At 33.8% G+C, this 21511-nt stretch overlaps 2 protein-coding genes across 4 annotated transcripts; both read right to left on the bottom strand.

Moving 5' to 3' along the window:
- Positions 1-13816: 13816 nt before the first annotated feature.
- Positions 13817-17353, bottom strand: LOC130988496 (meiotic nuclear division protein 1 homolog). 2 transcript variants are annotated; one of them, XM_057912371.1, is made up of 11 exons: positions 17225-17353; positions 16584-16664; positions 15469-15585; positions 15275-15313; positions 15082-15189; positions 14928-14990; positions 14773-14824; positions 14595-14639; positions 14401-14480; positions 14161-14268; positions 13817-14022 (listed from the first exon to the last, which is right to left on the bottom strand). In XM_057912371.1, the coding sequence occupies exons 1-10, from the start codon at positions 17225-17227 to the stop codon at positions 14176-14178; spliced, it is 681 nt and encodes a 226-aa protein (XP_057768354.1). In that variant the 5' UTR covers positions 17228-17353; the 3' UTR covers positions 13817-14022; positions 14161-14175. The 2 variants fall into 2 exon arrangements, with proteins under 2 accessions (XP_057768354.1, XP_057768353.1); XM_057912370.1 differs by having other exon boundaries at positions 13849-14268.
- Positions 17354-17658: 305 nt separating this feature from the next.
- Positions 17659-21216, bottom strand: LOC130988498 (vacuolar protein sorting-associated protein 32 homolog 2-like). Of its 2 annotated transcripts, none has more exons than XM_057912373.1 (7): positions 20940-21216; positions 20612-20754; positions 19639-19738; positions 18787-18872; positions 18603-18694; positions 18285-18399; positions 17659-18181 (listed from the first exon to the last, which is right to left on the bottom strand). In XM_057912373.1, exons 2-7 carry the CDS (start codon positions 20684-20686, stop codon positions 17990-17992), a joined length of 660 nt encoding a protein of 219 aa, XP_057768356.1. In that variant the 5' UTR covers positions 20687-20754; positions 20940-21216; the 3' UTR covers positions 17659-17989. The 2 variants fall into 2 exon arrangements, with proteins under 2 accessions (XP_057768356.1, XP_057768357.1); XM_057912374.1 differs by having other exon boundaries at positions 20852-21189.
- Positions 21217-21511: the final 295 nt, after the last annotated feature.

The raw sequence follows: 21511 nt of genomic DNA, 5'->3' as shown, positions 1-21511 counted from the left end.
ATGTAGAGGCTCTCCAGTTTAGCCCATACTGCAGCTGCAGTGTCTTCTTTTGACACCTCTCTCAGCACTTTATCTCCCAGATGCAGGATGATAGTGCTATGAGCCTTCTTTTGCATTTCAGCGAACTTCACCTTCCCATCTCCTTCTTTAGGTGCCTTCTCTGTGGTAAGAACATCATCAAGGCCCTGTTGAATGAGAACGGCCCTCATCTTCATTCTCCACAGGGAGAAATCATTCTTCCCTGTGAATTTCTCGGTGTCGAATTTAGCAATCGACATTTGGTAGATCTCCAGTCTTGAGACTCAGCACGTCGTAGTAGTGAAAAGAATGACGATTCATCCACCGATCAAGAACTCATCCGATTCAGATTTCCTCCGATTCAAATCTCAAACAGTTGGTGTGCGTCGATCTTCCGTTTCCCACAGACGGCGCCACTTGTTGTGGAATTGCTTGAATGATCAACGCAGCAAGAACAGAAAAGAAATGAACACAAACAAGATTTACAGGGAAGAATGATTTTTCAATCCTACATCCACGGAGAAGAAACGATTCACTCTATTTCACTACGAACACTCAAGAACTTTACAATTACAATTGAGAACTCTCAACATTAGAAGAAGTGTATAGCCTACAAATCTATCAAGATTGCTATGTATCCTCACTCTCAACTAGTTTACAGTAATGGAAAATCTTAAGCAACAACTCAACAACTAATCTAGGTATTTAAACAAAAGAAATAGCAGTTGAGAAGATTTGAGTTGCGCGCTGACTTCTGGAATGAAGGAACAGATCCGTTGGATCTGTTTTAACTAATTTTATCAACCCTAAAACTGAACTCCCTTAACTCTTGCATATTTGCTAAATGATCCCTCAGCTATAGACTAAACACCCTTGCATATTCTACCAGTCAGAGGAATCGAATGCCAGAGCAGAGAAATCAAGACGCCAGAGGAATCAGAGTTAGAGCAGCGAAATGCATCACCAGATAAATCAGGTCCAGAGGAATCAGGTCCAGAGCAGCGAAATGCATCGCCAGAGAAATCAGATCCAGAGCAGCGAAATCACCATTCCGCTGGCGACCCATTTCTCTGGCGAGGTCAGAGAAAACGTATAGACTAATTGTATGTAGATACTTTACTCACATATATGAAATGAGGGAAAAGAAAGAAAGGATTTAAAAGGTGAAAGTTTGTTTATCCATCATTTTTCTATGATAAATTTACAACCAAAGAGAACGCACCCTAAGAATAAAAATAATAAAGAAAATCGTCGACTTCGAAGTTCATCAATTGGAGAAGAAGAATAAAATGGTCGAACTCCCCAAAAAAATGCACATAATAAAAAATATATAATTATTAATATTGCAAAATAGAAACATGCATACTATCAAAAATAAACATGCATTTGTATAGAGCCACCCCCCTCCACAACAGGGGGCTCTATAGATTTTTCATTATAAGTTAAATTGTTAATAAATTTTAAAATCAAAATTTTCATTAAATTTAAATTTAAAAATTACAATAATTCTAAAAAAATACATTAAAAATAAAATTTAAAAACAAAAATTACAAATTAAAACAACTCTTTGCATTTTGCCCTTTTTTTAGAAAAAAATTATGTGCCTCACTTAATTGCATTTGAGCCGGATTCGTGAAATCGAGCTCCGATCAAGTTTAGGGGGCATGACAAGGAGGCAGAGCTCACCTAGGTGGGACTTGAGCGTTGAGCCCCTCGGTTGAACCTGATGTGGACACTTTATTATTATTGATGTATATGTATTACTCCATTCGTTTTATTATTATTGGCCTATTTCTTTTGGGCACGAGTATTTAGAAAAATAAGATTGTAGTGTAAAAAAATATAAAGGTGTGTGGGCCCACATCATTTGTAGTGTAAAATTATTATTAAAAATAAAAACATGTTAATATTAGTGGGACACCTTAAAAAGGAAACAGACCAACAACAATGAAACGGAGGAAGTATAATACATCCTTAGCTTTGACGACATTAATACAAAAAAATAGTCATCCTTATCATCTCTCAATAAAAATAAGCCTTTATTGCTCAAGTCAACTATGAATTTGTAATTCTCGCGAAGAAAGAAAAAGAAGGGGTTGTAATGTAATGAACAATTGATGTGTTGAAACTCCGAAAGTAAACACTACTCATCTATCAAGCACTCAAATCTATATATTTGTTTCCTCAAAAAAATCTATATATTTGTAATTGGCTAGCCACAAACTTCAAGATATATAGTACAAGAAATAAATTAGAAAAATATTGATTTTCCGAATATAAAGTGATTAAGTATTGCTAATTAACTAATAAAACGCGATCCAACCTCTCAAGTTTAACTAATGTGATGTCAAAAAATATTATAAGGAAAATCCAACTACATGTGAAGTTGAAATGGTCTCGGGAAATTGTCTTTTGAAAGGATCAATTTGCAAGCAAAAAATATTATTTGGAAGCAAATTGTGATCAACCAGAACTGTCAATTCGGAACTTGGAGAATATGTTACGATTTTGTGTTATGCATATCAGAGGAAGTTTTGTTATTTTATACAACAATCGTTATTGCTTTAATATAAGCTCGACTGTATATATGAGCAATTTTAATGGCAGAATATAGTACAAATGAAGAATTCCATCCCCCGGTTTTTGTTCTCCATTTTTCTATTTCTTTCACTGAGTAGATAATCTATATTTATGTAGTATGAAAACATAATTTTCTAATAATTTATTTTTCGTAAAATTGATGGCAATTTTTTAATTATAGATATTAATTGAGGATACTTTTTATAATGTAAAGATAAAAAGTGATACAAATAGTTTTTTATTTTAATTTCTTTTAAAATGACGTCATTTTAATTACGAAATATATTTTAAATTTTAAAAAAATATGTCACTCACGAACAATTATCATCTATCATTAATTAAATTAGTTAAGCTAGTTAGTTAATTATAAAAGAATTATTTAGATAATTTTTTTATAATAATATTTTTTTTAACAACTTTCAAAATTTGTGGAAAAAATCAAAATGGACCCAAAGTTGGTGTATTCCGACGACGCCAATAATCTTTTAATATTTTTGAATCATTTTTGAGGGAATGGGTAAGTAATTACACGGCCCTACTAAAAGGTAAATCGCATTAAGCAAACTTTTTGGTCTTAAACTTGCTATACCTTTGGTTTTAATAGGTGCTTTGCGCCCAATGAATTATTTATAGTTGGATTGTTATAAAAGTATTGGGCCTGTAGTGTATATATTGGACCATCAAGTTAGAGCATTGGCTTGATTAGGATAATTCTATTGATAACTCTTATGTTTCTCACTATAATCCCTTTATTAATAAAATAATTTTGGAAGCTAGTTGAAGTTTATATTTTACAAATTTAATTTGTGATTATATAGATAAAAAGAATATTAATTAAGAATTGGTGGAAGAAGATGGAGTTTGAGGGAGGGCCAGAGGCGGTGGCAAGAATTCGGTGTGCTGGTTACTGTTGTTCGATGGATGATAATTTTTTTCCTTTTCTTCTTCTACTTTTTAAATTTTTTATTTAAATTTATACAAAGTTAAAAGTATAATTTTTTTTCATTTTATCAATAATTGTATCTTTTGTACCAAATAAAAATATTAATTATCTTAGAATTATATCTTACCTACAAAACACCTAAATAGATAAAATATTTCGCATTTTCTATATTACTTATCTAGATTTTATTAATCACACTATTTTCAAACATGTATACTAAACATACACTTAGGGGGCATTTACTTTAAAAGTTAGTCTTGATAGTTCAAAATAATTAGACATTAGTCTTACTTTATTATTTATTTGGTCACACCATTTGTTTACTTTGATAGATTGAAACTTTGAGATATCCAAGACCCTTGATTATTTATACTATTTAAGTTAATTTTGCTTGATTTTTTTTTTATATATATAAATTAACATTAACAGTATTAAATAAAGAAATATAAAGGTCATGCCACAGGGACTCGAACCTAAGACTTTTGGCCTTAGGCATTAACCTCTTACCGCTTGATCAACACATGCACACTAATTTTGCTTGATTATTATTTCATTAAAAGGGTGAGATTGGAGAAATCCTACTTTTGAGGATAAAAATACTCAATCATGCAAAGTAAATGCTCTCTTAGATGATTAGCCTTGATAGATAAAAATAATAAGGCTAATATCTTGTTTTCTTTGATGAATTGAAACTTTGAGATATTTCCCTTGATTATTTTTATCATTCAAGCTAGTTTTGCTTTATTCTGACCACATTGAAAGAATTCAAAGAATGAGATTGAAGAAATCATACTCTTAAGATAAAAACTCAATTATGTAATTTATCAATCATGCGAAGTAGACGCCCCCTAGGATATAATGACCTTACATTTTTCAAATGGCATTTTCTTCATAAATTTGAAGTTTTCCAACACGTAGTGAGACGTCGATTCAGTCCTGCATCATGTTTGTTCAATCCGAATTTAATATCGTTTGGTAAGATATAGAAACTAACATAATATTCCTTTTGCTAATCTAATTAATTTTTTTTATGAAATACAATAATTTTTGTGAGATTAGTGACAATATATTTGATAAGTGAATTAATCATAAAGTGAACAAAACATTCCTTTTAACATAAAGCCAGACAGACTGCAGATATAATTATTAGTTTAAATCTTGTGGCCCTCCTGTCCAGCTACAATCATATTCATATCTCATCCAACGGTTACACAGCAATCTGTACAGATGATGATGTCCAATTTAAGATAAAGAATTTTTAATTAAAAAAAAAAAAAAAGCAAATCGGCAGATGGAGAAAAAAGAAAGAAAGAAAAGGAAAGCAATCCAACTCCAAAAAGAATAAAAGTTTGAAGCAAGAATCAGAAATGAACAAATGCAATCCACTAACTAAGCCCAGAAACTGAAATTTTCTTGGCGATCAATGAATGATGTAGGTAATAGCCAAAGCAACAAGCATCAACACATATGCTATTCCTTGATCAATAGCAACCCCTGCAAAAATCACAATTCACAAATCACAAATAAATAAATTTGTCGAACAAAGTAACGCACAGTATGTATATAATTTTTCCGAAACTCATTTGATAAAATAGTGAACATATTCAAATTTATATTGAGGAAAATTAAGTAGCTGATTAATTAGTAAAAATAAAAATAAAAATGAAACTAACCATCGCTAGAAGGAGCAGGTGCTGGCTCAGAGACCTGGCCATTAATTGAAGGAGCCATCAATGCCAACACAAAAGCAACGATTACCATCACAACGTACAATCTCAAAACCTCCATTTTTTTTTCTTAAATTTGTTTTTTTCAACAACTAATAAATCTTGGAAAAAAACAGAAATCTGAGTTTGTATACAAGAAAGAAATGAATGGAGCTTATTTATATCAGAAATGGAGGAACCTTTTCACATCTGTCAAATATTTGGTATTGTGAAGGGCCCAGGGCATGCTGTGGACCGTTGATCGCGGACACGTAGACGGCGCAGAAGCGGCGCACGTTCTGTTTCCAGGTATGATTGAGCTGTTGTTGTAAATTCAAATTTGCGGGAATATGCGGCACGTGCCGAATGATTGGCAGGCCAATATATTTTATCACAAAATTTTGGGTGTACCGTACAATTGGATTGACCCGTATTCAGAATAGTATTATTTATATTGATTGAGTTAGGATATAAATTTAAATTAATATACGAATTAAAGTTTAAGTGAAAGTGTAATCCGATTGTACGGCCAAGACCACCTCTATATTTATTTGTTAATGTTGGGAATGGGAGGGTTTATTTTTCAAATTTGAGGAGAATAAGTGACCGTTGGAGACAACTAAGAAAGGCTGATTGCTGACAAAAAACCAACTAATTGTTCGTTGTACAAACTTGGACTCATTCATTTTCTTTGGGAATTTATTTAATTAATGTTTCCTTGTATCAAGAACTTGAAAGGAACTACCAAAAACATTGGTCTTTAGTAAATCCATGTTAATGAATATAAAAGAATAAAAGTTTTCTTGCTCTTTGTGTTAATAACAAATTATGCACCTGAATAGACAATGAATTCTTCAATACATGAAAACACCTATCTATTTTCTATACCATTAATTAATGTAGTCATTCCACAATAAATGAATATGAGACTTTTAAAGAGACTTTTAAATTGACATGGGCCTATGATTGGGCTTTTTTTTTGGTGCGCTTAATTGGAATGCATCTTTTTAAGTTACTCTCCGTGTCTTATTGATAATGATTCATTATTGTTTGTCACGGTTATTGAAAAGGAGAATTATTAAATAATAAAAAATAGGATAAATATCATGAAAACCCCTTAAGTATACCCGCTTTATCAAAAATACCATGAAACTTTTAAAATATTCTTTAAACCCTCAAACTATCAGGTTTTTATCAAATATATCCTGCATCTATTTTTCGGTCACCAAAAACGTGATGTAGCTCGCCAGATGCCACAATATAATTTATATTCTTTTTTTTTTAAAATGCAATGGCAAAAATGACGTCGTTTCGTATCATATCATTTTTTAAAAATTCACTATGAAATTTAAAATTCATTCCTATCGTGTTTGAAATTCACGCTAATAACATAAAATTATGGATAAACACGATAGAATATGGCACGAAACGAAGTCGTTTTTTTCATGTGATTTAAATAAAATAAAATATAAATTACATTGTGGTATCCGGCGAGCCACATCATGTTTTTGGTAACTGAAAAATAGATACGGGATATATTTGATAAAAATCTAATAGTTTGAGGGTTTAGAGAACATTTTGAAAGTTTCAAGGTATTTTTGATAAAGTGGATATAGTTCAGGGGTTTTCATGATATTTACCCTAAAAAATAATAAAAAGTGATGGAGCCTATAATTTTTTATAGGAGAATATAATTTTCTTTTCTAAAGCAGGTCATTATCAATTAGAGATGAAGTATTTTTTTTTTTTTTGAAAGAAAACATGAAGTATTTATTAATCAACTTTTCATGTGTTTGATAGTCCCAGATAAAGCAAGATAGATAAATAATCATATCTTATCTAAGCGTTTGATACCAATAGTGATTAACAAGAAGACCCACATTAAGCGAGAGGCCCGTTCTTATATCACTGTTCCACTGGAAAATTTAATATCTCATTCCCCTGGTATTATTTATCTAAGTTATATTTGTCTAAATTTTATTTATCACCCTTTATCTCAATTTATATATCAAACACTGTGTAGACTCTCACACCTTCTCTAATAAGACATTTTTAAGTGTATGTTTGATAAGTCTAGATAGTTAAATAATCTAACATTATCTATGCGTTTGGTATTCCAATTTTTTAATCAAGAGGGTCTGGGATAAAACCAAGAACTTCTCTTATTTCACTATTTCTCTTTGAGAAACAACCTCACTTCACCTCTGAAATAATTAATTTTAACGATACAATAATTATTTATTACTATTCATTGCATTAATTATCTTACTTTTATTAATTAGTCTATTTTAAAATTTAGATACCAAATAAGTACTAAATGTCCTACTCGCAATCTGATTTGATTCTATTCAGTTATATTATAAAAGTGATACTTTTACTAACAATAAATGAAAATTTTATAAAATAAAATAAAAGTATCATTTGCATTTAAGAAAAGTATCAGTTGTTAAAAAAAATACCCCCTTCGTCCCACTTCATTTGTCCCACTTAAATTGACACTTTTTTAAAATAGTATGTGGTCCCTACTTTGTCTACTACACATAAAATAAGTGGACCATATCTACTTTCCATTCTTAACCCTTTATTCTTAATCTCCGTGCCCAACTCAAAAGTGTCAATTGAAGTGGGACAGGGGGAATATCATTTCCTATCAAGTTTTATATGTATAATTTCATTTGTTATTGATGAAAGTATAATTTGTTATTGATAAAAGTATTGTTTGCTTTTATATAAATTATAAAGTATCATATTCCTTTAAGAAAAGTATCAATCGTTAAAAAAAATTACTCTCTCCGTCCGTAAAAGATAGTTCTAAAAGGGGACAACACGAACTTTAATAAAAATGGTTGAATGTATTATAAGTGGAGAAATTATCTCATTTAAAAATTAGTATTAATGGTTCCTAAAAAAAATAGTATTAATGATGATAATTAATTATATTGTGAATGAAAAAAATGACCTACCATAGTACCATGTGATAGAAAATTTTCAAAAATGATAAGAGATTAATTTAAAATGAATTATTTTTATGTATGTATGGAATATCATTTATCCTATTTTATATATATAATTTTATTTGTTATTGATAAAAATATAATTTATTATTAATAAAAATGTCATTTATAGTATAATTGGATGAGGCGAAGTGGAACAGAATAGGACAGGTCACGTGAACACGCTGAACCATAGTATGTAGAATGCCCACTCCGGTCTTGGGGACCAACTCATTTAGGAGTATTACACAACAATGAATATGTGACTTTTAGGGCGTGCTTGGTTTTGAGTTTTACAACATATTAGTTAAGCACTACTACAAAATTACACATACATAACACTCCATACATAACGGTTTTTTTTAAAAACCGTTATGTATGAGCGCATTTTCTAGAATAGATAACGGTTTTGCAGATTTCCGTTATCTATGTAGTGTTATCCATAGGCATAGATAACAATATGATGTAATCCGTTATGTATGAGCGTTATCTATTAGTTGCATACATAACGGTATTATCGAACCGTTATACATGAGGCCGAATACTGTTATGTATTATTTTTGTATTTATTTTTAAATTTAATATTATTATAGAAAATCAAAACCCCAAACCACCCCACCCCACCAAATTTCCCCAAATCGGACCTAGACTCTTTCTCTCTTCACCATCGTCGTGCCCTGCCACCGCCGTCGCGACACACCGCCACGACCACCGCCGTTATGCATAATCAATATAGATAACGGTTTAATAACCGTGATGTATGTGCGGTTATACTGTTATCTTTTCCCTTCATAGATAACGGTTTTTAAACCGTTGTGTATGACATATATCATAGACAACACCACTATACACAACGGTTTTTTTGCTCATAGATAACGGAAAAAATCCGTTATCTATGAGCGTTTTTCTAGTAGTGAAGTTAATACAAAGTAGTAAAGAGTTTGGTATTCTATAACACTTATGCGGACGGCCCTGCGATATGTGAAGGCCCTGAGCTAAAAATTCGGATTACGCAGAATAATTAATACCGCCTCCCCCTCGGATTACGCAGGATAATTAATATGGCCCTGCAATTGTGTCCATTGTTAAGCTTATCTAACTTAGAAATATAGATACCAAACGAAAATCATGATTAATTAACCATAATAGCAAACAACCAACCAATATTAGTAACACATATTTATCCACGCTAATAATCTAGTTTACTAACTATATTGACTAATCCCTTACTGAGCACCAAACGAGCCCTTAAATTATAAAAATTGCCAATAGTTATAATTGCTTCATTAAATTGCGGTTTTATATAAAAAGAAAGAGAAAAGAAAAAGAAAAAAAAACCCGTGAAAGCACAAAGACGCAGACTAGGGGTCCGAGACTCTCAAAAGAGCTCGTAAAAAAGAGAGAAAGAGAACGAAACTCAAAACGCTAAAAAAGCTTCAACACGCTAAACGCACAAACATCTAATAATAAGGAAAATCCATGTTTGTGTGAAGATCGTGCAACTCCATTTCATCAGACCAGCGACTGTTAGCGATATTATCCATAACCCTCATACTAGGACTTTTGCTATGATCAACAACAAAGGCCCTCGGCTTATAACCCATTTCCTCCGCATTCCTGAGGCGACTTTTTATATTATCTTCCTGAGTTTGAGTTACACGCGGACGCTCCATCCCCTTTGGGGGACGGCCCCGTCGCTTAGGCGTCGCAACGAGCAGTTGCATGCCTTGACTAACTTGCTCTTCTAACCTACTAAGACGACAAGCAAAATCATCCGACGCAGTGGGCGAATCCTTGTCGTCCTGTGAAACCAATTCAGCTGCCACATTAGTCTGGGCAACCTCCTCTCCCTTACCAGCCTCAGTTATCTGATCGACCACTCCACCAGCCACCTTAGTCACCGAATCAACAGCCACATGAACCTCCAACGGATGCTCCGCTGCCTTATTAATAATTTCAGCATCATCAGCCTTCAATTCCTCATCCACAGAACTATCAGTGTCCGCATCTGCACCGCTAGATTGTTGGACATTAGCGACCTGAAGATCTTTCGGATCTCCCTAACTAGCTGCAACCTCTCTATGACCCAACAAATCACAATGAAAGGCTGCCTCCCTTCCATCCATGACTGAACTGTCCTCCGCTAGAGGGCTAAAAGAGTTGATGTCCAACTCACACCCAATAGCAGCATCCTTGTCCACAGTAACAGCAACCTTGCCCGCCACCTTGCTGCTAGGAACAACCTGGTGCCACTCGTGTGTCGGCCTTGGCAGCAAAGCAGACGGCTTAGTCTGCAGACATGGTTGAATAATCGGTGGCGGCTTCGGAAACACCGCACCCTCACCATTAACCTCACTCAACACCATTGCTTTAATCTTATGGCACTTGTCGGGAGAGTGTCCCGTGATCTTGCAACGACCACAAAAAAGTGGAAGATTTTTGAAAACGAACTCAACATGAAAAGAAAAGTCGTCCATATCAATAAGTAAAGTATTAGGTAAAGGGAGCGACATATCTATTTCAACGAGAACTCTAGCGAATTGCCCGAAATCTCTTCCAGCTGAAGCTCCATGAATCTTCAAAGGATGACCCAAGAAACGAGCAATACCAGAAATAACTTGCGGATTCCAGTACTCGATCGGAAGAAAGTGGATGCGAACCCAAACGTTAGCCAAGGGAGAGTTTTCCTTGAAAGGATCAAAATTCCGAGACCACTCCCGTAACCGAAAGTCTAATAAAATTATTTCATAATTAAAATTAAATATAAATTTAAAATTATCATTAATAATTTAAATAAAAAAGATAATCAAAATTACAAAACATACATATATATATTTATACATAAATATTCAATATATATATATATATATATATATATATATATATATAGGGTGTGGTTCTAGAGAGAACTACATTATTTGTGAGAACGGGAGAACCATCAAATCTAATGCATTCACTGTAAAAATTAATGCATCCGCTGTTAAAATTAATGCACTCAAAAAAATAAAAAAAAAAATGCTCCCTTCAAGATTCGAACCCAGGATCTGCATTCATCCAACAAGATGATGCATCCACCGTAGATCTTGATGATCGAATGGCTGAAAATGGTTCTCCGGTCTTCTTTTATTTATGGTTCTTTCCTGAACCTCTCCATATATATATATATATATATATATATATATATATAATGGTGTATGTCATATAAAATGGAACCATTTTCAATCTTTAGATCTTGGAGATCTACGGTGAATTTTTCAATCTTTATATCATATAAATTCATGATTTATAAGTCCACGGATTTTTTTTTAATTCATAATTTTTTATGGTGAATTTATAATATTTTATAGAAAATCTATAGTATTTCATAGAATCTACCTACCACGTGATGTTCTCTTATTAATGATTTTTCCAACTAAATCATTTTTTTGTAACATGTCTTTTAGCGCATTCATTGTCACATTCTTGTCCAATGTTAATATATGTCATGTTCAATCATTGTAGCATATTCCCGCCTGGACTGCTTCAAATAAATGCATGTATTGAATACAATCAATGATAAGTTGGGCATTTGTTTTAATTTTGTTTTGAAAATATATATTCATTTATTTCAATATACAATGCTCGGTTTGAAGAGGATGGGCTTGAATGTTGGATCGTGAGTCTGTGGTCTATTTGAAAATTTTTATGTAACTTGAAGCATGGGAGATGAATGGAACGCAAGCCGAGCCCATTAATTGTTCCGAATCATCTCAATACACCAATGATGATGATTTTAACCTCGACATGTAGACCCAATCCAAAGATAAGACGAAGGTAAGAGAATTACGTAGGCTTTGATTTCTTCGGGATACGTAGACAACTTAATTATAATTTAAATGTAATTAAACTAAAGTCATATTTCCTTTTTTTTTTTACCCCAATTGCAATTTACATTTTTTTCTTTTGTTTCTGAAGTTGTAATTTTTCATCTTTAATTAATAAGTACAATTTGCAATAAAATCATTGTAAATTTTTACACTTTATTTCTTTTATTTTGATGTATACTTCTTAAATTCTAGTCAGCGAATACATTGATGACATGGATGACTGGAAATTCTATGTGGACACGTCGGACGCATGTTGAAACACAATCGTTTTACTTGACTAAAAATCAATGTCGTTTATCATTTCTTTTACAGTTGACGTTAGATTTCTTCGGTGGAAAAGAGGGTCGACGAGCGTTAGAGGTCAACCATGGCAGAGATTTAGATAAAATGGTGATGGAAGGTTTCTGTTGTACAATTAAGTTCCAGAAGATACACTGATTTAGAGAAAATGGTGACGAGGTTGGTTTGATTTTTATTCTTTTTGATCCACACTTTAGATTTTTCCTAGTTCCAGATCTAGTGTTCTTGGATTAATATATTTAGCATTTTGTGGTGTGTGATAGTCGAATTGAAGAAGCAAATCTGCTGCCATTACTTCTATTCTCCTATTTGTATCAATGGTGACATTTGTTTCATGAATCCAACAAAGTTTTTCACTGGAGATATGAAGACGGCGACATGAGAACACGAGAGAGGGAGAAAAAAAATGTGATCCTTGCAATGGGGTTGAATAAAACAGTATTTGGAACGACGTCGTTTCAATATTTCATCCACTAGGACGACACATGGCTGCTAACGCATCCTAAATTTGACATGTATGCAAAATTTCCAAATTAACCTCGCCGGTAATTGACCGGAAAATCTAAATCAGATTAAATTGATAGTGTAGTAATTTATGTGACACACTTTGAAATATGATGATACCCAAACCATAATTCAATTATAGTTTGGTAATTTACGCGCCATTAACCCTATATATATCTAGTGAATGTTTAACTCATTTTGATGTTCATATTCAAATTTAATTAATATTCTCACCTGATAATTCAACATCTACATTATTCTCATTCTGCAAAAATCCATCCTCATGAACGCTATCATCATCATCATCATCATCGTTTGTAGGGTCGAAGTTTGGATCAAAATTTATGTGGTTAATATTTCTTATGGGTGAAATAGAATTTGGATCAATTTCTTGCGAAGATGAGTGATTGTGTGAATTGAAAGCATTTTGTTGGACTTTACGAGAATATATTTATGACTTTGTAATTTCTCCATTATTTATATAAAAAAATTCTTACGATTTTGACGCTGTGGCAAAATTTTAAAGTTTCAAATTCTGTAAAAGTCAATAGTAGAAGAGAGGGAATCGTATTATATTTTGGTGAAAGTGAAAAGGTTTAAAAATTGTCTTAGCTTAAGCCGCAGAAGAGAGCCGTAGTTATTTCCTTGGTATACGTTTTTTAACGGCAAAGTACACTTAAAAAAGAACGGGAGGGAGTAGTATAACGCTATCTCATTTAATTAAATTATTACAATTGTAAATTGTAATTAATAAATCTTAATGGTGAATTATTATAACCTAATTAACAACTGTATTCATCAACATATAAACACAGTGCAGACTTCCGCCCCCCGACTCTTGTGCTATCCTTTTCATTTCCTCTTCATTTATTTAATTTATGTGCACGCACACAACACAAGACTCACTAATTTGACAAGATGTCACCAAACTATTTTCAAAACTATTTCTCCTGTGTTTACACAATTTCTAATCTAATTTGAGCATAATCCACAATAGGTACAAATTCAAACACGCAACAAAATAACGATTATTTACAGCATACCTAAGGGCCTCAAGTTCAATAGTATCCATAACCAAAATCAGATAAAATCTGGGGAAATTGGCAGTTACTCTGCAGAGAAGATTAATTCACTGTCACTGCCATGTAAAAATTAAGAGCAATCTTTATAGAAAGTGAAGAAAGTCAGCTTCTGTTAGAACTAGTAAAAATTCCATCATTCTTAATATTTATTGTGTGCTGCTTTCTCACCCCAAGCTACAGAGCTCAAAGATTCCCTTCGAGCATCGGGTCACAGTTAGAGCAAAGTGGAACTGGTGAAGGTAACTCCAAATAGTCAATGTCGTCAGTTATTCCGACCTATTCAACATAACGACAAGAACAAGAATCTGTTATTTACAGCAAAGGATGCTATCCTAGTATCTAAAGCTTTTACCTAGTTCTTCCCCAATCTAAAATGATCTAATTGCAAGCTGAATATGAACTACATACCTCATTGTATAGTTGCTCGAGTTGTTCTTTTGCCTGAGGAAAGTTTTTTGAGCACCATTGTCGCAGTGTGAAGATGTTATCTGCAAAAACATAACACATAACAGACAGGGAAACAAGAGAAACGAAATTACATAACGAGATATTGGAACTTCAAAGGAACATAAAAGGAATTCAATTATATAATAGATAAGAACCTGTCCATCTATTAGCTGCTGCAAGAGCTACCTCAGTCGCTTGCTCTGCAGGGAAACAATTGATGTAAGGATACACAAACAACATAGTCCAAAAGAACCATGAAGAGGCAAAAGATCCACCGTTAACAGAGTTTGAGGAAAATTGGAATTTTGAAACAGATATGATGGCAAAACTTACTCATTGCCTCAAATGTAGCTGGATCATTGTCTGAGTACTGTGAAATTTCATCCTGAAGAATAAGGGCAGGAACTTTAGTGGTCAATACCAAATTAACAAGGGCGACTGAAGATTTTGTAACAGAAAGCATTTCTCATGAAGATATGAAATTTCACCTTGAGCTCGTTATATTTCTTCTCAATAGCTTTAAGTTCATCAAGAGCCTCCTCCCTTTCATCCTAATAGATTGAGAAGCTAGTAAAATACTCATGTGGAACACTGTTCATTAACTAATGTAATCAGTAAAAGCTCTGCAGACAATGCACATACAGATTCCTCTCGTCCCTTCTTCAAATCACTGCACTGTTCATTAAGTTCTACATATCGTTTTTCACTACTCTGGAGATCAGCATCGAGCTTTTTCTGTATATTTCTTAACTGTAGCAAACTCACAGATTGGTTCAACCAAAATTGGCTTAAGTCTCATTCTGATTCAATATATGAACTTAATTATCAAACCAACCTGGTTACCAGCACAGCTAGGAAGACTCCAAAAGTATACCTGAAAAGATTTGAAGTATAATGAAATTTAGAGAGGTTGTGTATTAAGATAACTTACAGCAACAATGCCACATGAAGAAAATATTATGCATAACCGTTTCATGAAAGGTAAAAGTAAGAAGCTCTATATTATCCATCTGAGTAAGGCTTACGCACAGAAGTTCCAATCTTGTCTTTGAAAACAAGGTCATCGTCTACTAGACTTTGGACAACATCTTTCACTGACTGCATAATTACACCCTTTTTGGGGCCCGATTTCTCAAGCTCCTTCAGCTAAAACAAATTCAGGAACAAGTAGTGGTCTTGGTAAGTTGGCATGTGATTTAAACTTAAAAGGAAAAGATACACATCTTCTGGATCAATTTCAATAGATAGAACCTACTGCTTAAAGAAAATTGTGACTATGTGAAACAAAATCTATAATATGGTCTAGGATATGAGGTAATCATCAGAAGATAGTAGATTATGACACCAATAAGTGTTGGTAATACCAAAGTTTCAAGTGCAAAAAATTGTTTTCAGTAAGCATCCACTCCAACACCAAAACTAAAAGGAAATAGAATACGCGGCACTAAAGATTCCAATAATAGTCATGTTCAGAACTAAACCATGAGCTCTACAATCTACACAGCAAGATAACAGAGAAAGCATATCTAAGATAATTGAAAAGAAAAGAAGAAGCATCTGATGGACCAAGGTTCCATTATTGCTTAATAGTGCAAGCAAATGCCAGTCCCTAGTGGAGTGAAACTATTATGATGTATTTCAGATTGCACTATATGCACAAGAGATGCAGGCTATCTATACAATTGAAAAAGAGCAGCTGATATTTCCTAGAATCTGTTAGAAGCTAGCTGAAAATGAATAGAGATTATTAGCTTAATTGATTATTTGTTACGTGGATACACTGACTGATTCCTCACTTTCAGATAGGGGAAGTGACATCCAATTAGACTTTAGCATATCATTTGCTGATGAGGAACCATAACGCCATAATAGTACTAAAGATAATGGAAGAGTTAAAAAGAAATTTATAATAAATATGATCAGAAACTCCGCAAGCACTTACGTCAACATGATGACTAAAAACACAGGGGAAATAAAGATAAAAGAGTAGCTGCTGATTTGCAAAATGTATATGGAACTAAATTGGTAAGGTAGCAATTCCCTGAGTAGATAGAGAAGAAACCATAGGAAACGAATTGGATGATTTTACACATGAATAGCATTAGAAATGAACACAATATAAACACACTAGTTGAGATTCTTACAAGGAAGAAGTCCTGAGAGTCATAGAAAATCTGTAGCATTTTCTCACGTTTCTCTTCCAAAGAGAGCCCTCTTTTTTTTGACTGCACATTATCAAAATAAAAGTTAGAATAACGGAAGAGCAGCAACTACTCTACCATACGAGATACATGGAAATACAAAGTGATCAAACTGAGTCAACAAGTATCAGAAGTAGAAGATATAATCCAATTTTAACATATAAGCCAATGAAGATGTTGAGAATCCAAATCGTGTAAGATGCATCAGAACACATGCTGAATAGATCAAATTAGTCATCTCTGATTATATATTTTTTCGAATCCTAGTTACATATAATTAAGTGTCCTGAGTAGTTTGTCTTGAATAATCAGCAGGGAAAAAATGGTTAACAAAATACAGAACTGATGAGCAATGTTGTGAAAATCGCTGGAGGCTGAAGCGCACCAATATGTGCGCTCTGTAAGATTTTTGTGTATACACGCCTCGTCGGCGAAAGGCGGCGATGCGAGAATGTAGAAATCAGGAGATGCAGGCATATTTAGATAAACATGATTTCGGCAACAATTTCAAAAATTCAGACGTGATTTCAGCAATTTTACTAATAGATGTTACAAAAAGCCAAAAAGAAAAGGGAAGGACGTACCATGGTATAACGGTGATGAGATGGACGCCGAAAAGAAGAAAACAGCACGAGAGTACTGAGGAAGCCAAGGGATTTGGGAATGAAATGGTTTCGCGCTTTTACACCTCTGTATATATAGTTTGGCGGGAATGAAATGGTTTCGCGTTTTTAACTCTCACCGAAATAGCTTATAGTATTAGATTAGATTGATTGATTTTATTTTTATTTTTACTTTTACTTAGTAGTAATAAGTTATAACGCATAGTATAAAATTAAGGCAGGTTTTGACATTTATATGCATTATTATGTAAATAATTGGGTCTTTCTAGCCATAAATTGTGGCATCATAAGTCATAACTTTCATTTCTAACTGCCCAAGTGCAAATCTAAACATAATGTAACATTTTTCAAATAAAAAGAAAAGGCACTCCTATAAATCTGCGGTTAAAAGAAGAGAAAAGAAAAGGGTGAATCTTTATTCGCTCTGGCCAAACAGATTTATTTTACAAGGACCATATATTGCTGTGTCGTTTACAATGCCAAAGAAACTGCACTACTTCTAACACATGTTTCATGTTACATCCTGTGAGATCATACAAAAGCGTGGAACAGATAATATACACTAGATAAAATTGGAGCTACAACTTCCAGCCAGTTTCAAAATCCAAACGCATCTGGGTTTCATCGCTGGGTAGAATGGTCGATTGACTACCTAATACAGTAATTTTAATTCCAAGCAGCAGCGAATAGGCGTTGTTACATGTCCAATGATGGATGGAAAAGTGCTTAAAGTGCCATTTCTGCTTGCAAAGCAGCAAGCTCGTCTTCTTCCTCTGTACGTTTCTGAGGTGCAGGCCGAGCAGGAATTCTGCCAGCTGGAGCCTGCACCTGAGCAGCAGGAGCTGTGCTTGCAGGCTGAAGAAGCTGATCCTCAAGCTCTGCACCTTCCAATTCTTCTAGTTCAGCTTCTAACTCATCCTGCAGCAGCCAAAAGTAGTCAGACCAATCGACCTAGAAAATTGCCAGCATGAATGTAGATAAAGCTCGAGATGCATAGAAAACGTAAAGATAAGCCAAAAACCTCATCGAAGTCAGTAGCTGCACCGATAGGTGTAGCCAATGCCTCCTGTATCTGCTTCATGTTCTCCGTTTGTTCGTTTATCTCATCCATTGTCTTGTCCACATCATCAATGTTCCTATTTCACAAGAAGCAAAATTGAATTGGTCAAGGGTACAAATTGAATCAATCTTCAGTTCAACTGGTCAAGGATATATGGAAGTTATACCTAACAGCAGATCATATTTTGTCAAATAATGTTTGCCAAAAATGTTACACAAAACCATATCTTAACTAAATAAGTTAGAGCATATAATTGCCTAGTTTTTTCAATACACTTACGTGGCTTTCTGCATTGCTTTCATAGCAGCTGCTCCACTTCTTAATGCATCCACAGTATCAGTAGTAGCTTTTGCACCCTCCAGTAATATCATCTGTGAAAATGAACAGAATATGAAACTTGAGCAGGCATGTTACCATCCAGAAATCCAGAAATAAATAAATTAATTAATAATCCTTATTGGACCTGATCATGGACACGCAGTTGGAAATTTGCCAGCTGCCCCATCTGTTCTTCATATAGTCTTTTCCTCTTCAAACACTGTATGGCCGCTGCATGATTATATTTTTAATGGCAGAAGTCAGCGGCACGTGTCACACTAACCATTACTATTATATAGTAAACCAAAACTGACATTAAATAAATTACTTAAAAGAATGTTTAATAAAAAAAAAAGTTCAACATCATTCGAACTAGTTAAGATTAAGATTGCATTTCATGAACTTCTGCTACATAACTTGTCAATAAGTGCAAGGACAAACATGGAAACAAAACACAATGAATAACATAAGCAAAAAAACAGGGCTCAGTAATTTACTTATTTTGCCCCAAAACTGGAAAAGACGAAAGATGGGAAGATAATGAAGCTAATCCAAGAACTGTAGACTTTTGTACTTAGGATATCTATCAAATAGCAATCTCAACAAGCTTGTGTAGAACTTAACTTATTCCAAAGCCCCAGACTCAAATACCTTTTCAAGATTTTATCAATGAATCGAAACAAACAAGAAGGCCATAGATTCCAATGCATTAAACAGTAAAACAAACTTGATAAAATATCATAAACTCTTATTTTTTGAAATCTCCTCCTTAAGATATTCCACAATGTACAGAAGGGCATAAAAAGTTGAACTCGGGGACTCGGGGGTATGGGGCTGAGATGTCATCACAAAATATCACAATTTTTTCCCATATGCAGCTTCAGTTCAGTAGCTGCAGACTGATAATGACTAGGTGCACAAGCAAAAGGGGGTATATGTTTTAAGAATGAAAAAAAAAAAGGAAGAAAGAAAAGTAAATAGTCAACGACAACCATACCTCTTTTGTTCTTTGCTTTTGTATATGCTTTGGCCTTCTCCACCTCTGCAGATGCCTTCTTCTGGAGCAAACTTTCCTTCTTCTCGAGCATCTCAAGAGTCTACACAAGAAAAATAACCAAATATACAAATTGAATTCAAGTAGGAAAAAAACATCATTTTGGGTCAAACATGAAAAGGCAATGATACAAACAACACCAGTGTCCATTATTATTTTGGAAGTAAAAGCAGTAGTGCACAGAACAAACACAACCCTAATCAATAGAATAATGTTCAATCATGGTTTAAAAATGTAACAACCTAATGTAAGAACCAGATGGAGCATACAACAAAGTTAGGTTTTCCTTTTATCCTTGACCTGACTGAAGGTTAAGGAACATGTAGATGCTTTATAATGATCTGTTACTAGATCCATATTCCACGAGTAATATTTTCCCCTCTTGGGAAAACACTGAGGAAACAGTACAACCTGGACCTCCCCCCACCCCCGCCCAACCCCTATCCTTCAGCTTCTTTGAATTTCTTGAAGTGGTGTCACTATTTGATGGTAGATTGGGAAACACCGCTCCATTATGATAAACATCGTCCATTCAGCTGATGAGTCAGATATCCAGAATCGTAGTAGTCAACAGTTTACAATTCTTGAAAGAAAGGAGAAATCAGAAAAGTTCAATAATCCATCAATGTAAAGTACAAACTAAATCCCTAGCAATCAGCTCAGGGAAATCCACGAAGTCAATATTTACAAATATCATAAAAACCCAAACCTCCCCATCAAATCCCAGCAAGTAATCGAGAAGTCCATCTTCTCGAATTTTTCCGTTGAGTAACCTTTCCATTTATCATATCCAAACCCAATCACCGGCATACTTTACCAAGATAATTCCTCTACGATCATAGATAAACAACACGCCATACAGAAAGTTCGAAATAGGAAATGGTTGACCATAAAAGAAAAAATCCATGCAACATACCTCGTTTAATTTGTCAAGCGTGGTGAGAGCATTATTAGACTGTTGCTTAGGTTTTCCCAGAATTCGAGAAAACATGTTTGACTCGATCAGATCAAACTTCAAAACTCAATCAAATTCGTTCTTCAGAATTCAGATAACAATTCCTGTTCAAAAAAATTAAAAAAAAAGAAAAAAAAGAAATCCAACAATCAGAATCAGCCTCGACTTTACATAAAGCTAACTCCAAACTTTCTAGCTTACCCCACCAATTTCCAAATGGAAGAAACATCTGAGAGTTGTACCTTTCTGCGAAAAAGAATAAATAAATAAAGTAGACGATAGTAAGTACCTGGGAAATCGAAGAAGACTGCTAGGAGTTCAAAATCAGCGATAGGAATTCGAGAATTGATCGAGAGAGAAAGAGAGACGTTGTCGGTTAGGAATGACTTAAGCGCGTTTGGGAAAGTGGTGATGTTTTTACAACTGCTATCGCACACCAACAAAATTCGAGTCATACATAACTCATAAGGTGGGAATTTGAGACCACACGGCAAGCACTTTAGAAAGTTGATTCCTCTTTTATTTTTCAAAAATTCTCCTGTTTGAAATTAGGAAAACTCAAATATTTTATACTCCAGTAAACAAATCATGTAAAATAAGATGTTAATGGCCTGTTTGATATGAGTTTATAGGTAGGATAAATTAAAGGATTAAGTATCAAATCAGCCCCTAACGTAGAAGCCCTTATGGCATTGAGCCCCTTATGGCAAGGGGTGTGTCAAATAAACCCCTATCGTAATTAATTTTGAACAAATAAACCCTTAGACCAAACGTCCACTTAACACCGTGAACTATTTAATTTTTTTTAATTTTTTGTATTTCTCTCTCACCCTCTGCTCTCTCTCTCACGCTCTGCTCTCT

The sequence above is a fragment of the Salvia miltiorrhiza genome, chromosome 6, assembly GCF_028751815.1.
Source record: "Salvia miltiorrhiza cultivar Shanhuang (shh) chromosome 6, IMPLAD_Smil_shh, whole genome shotgun sequence".
NCBI lineage: Eukaryota > Viridiplantae > Streptophyta > Magnoliopsida > Lamiales > Lamiaceae > Salvia > Salvia miltiorrhiza.
This window is presented reverse-complemented; position numbering and strand designations above follow the sequence as displayed.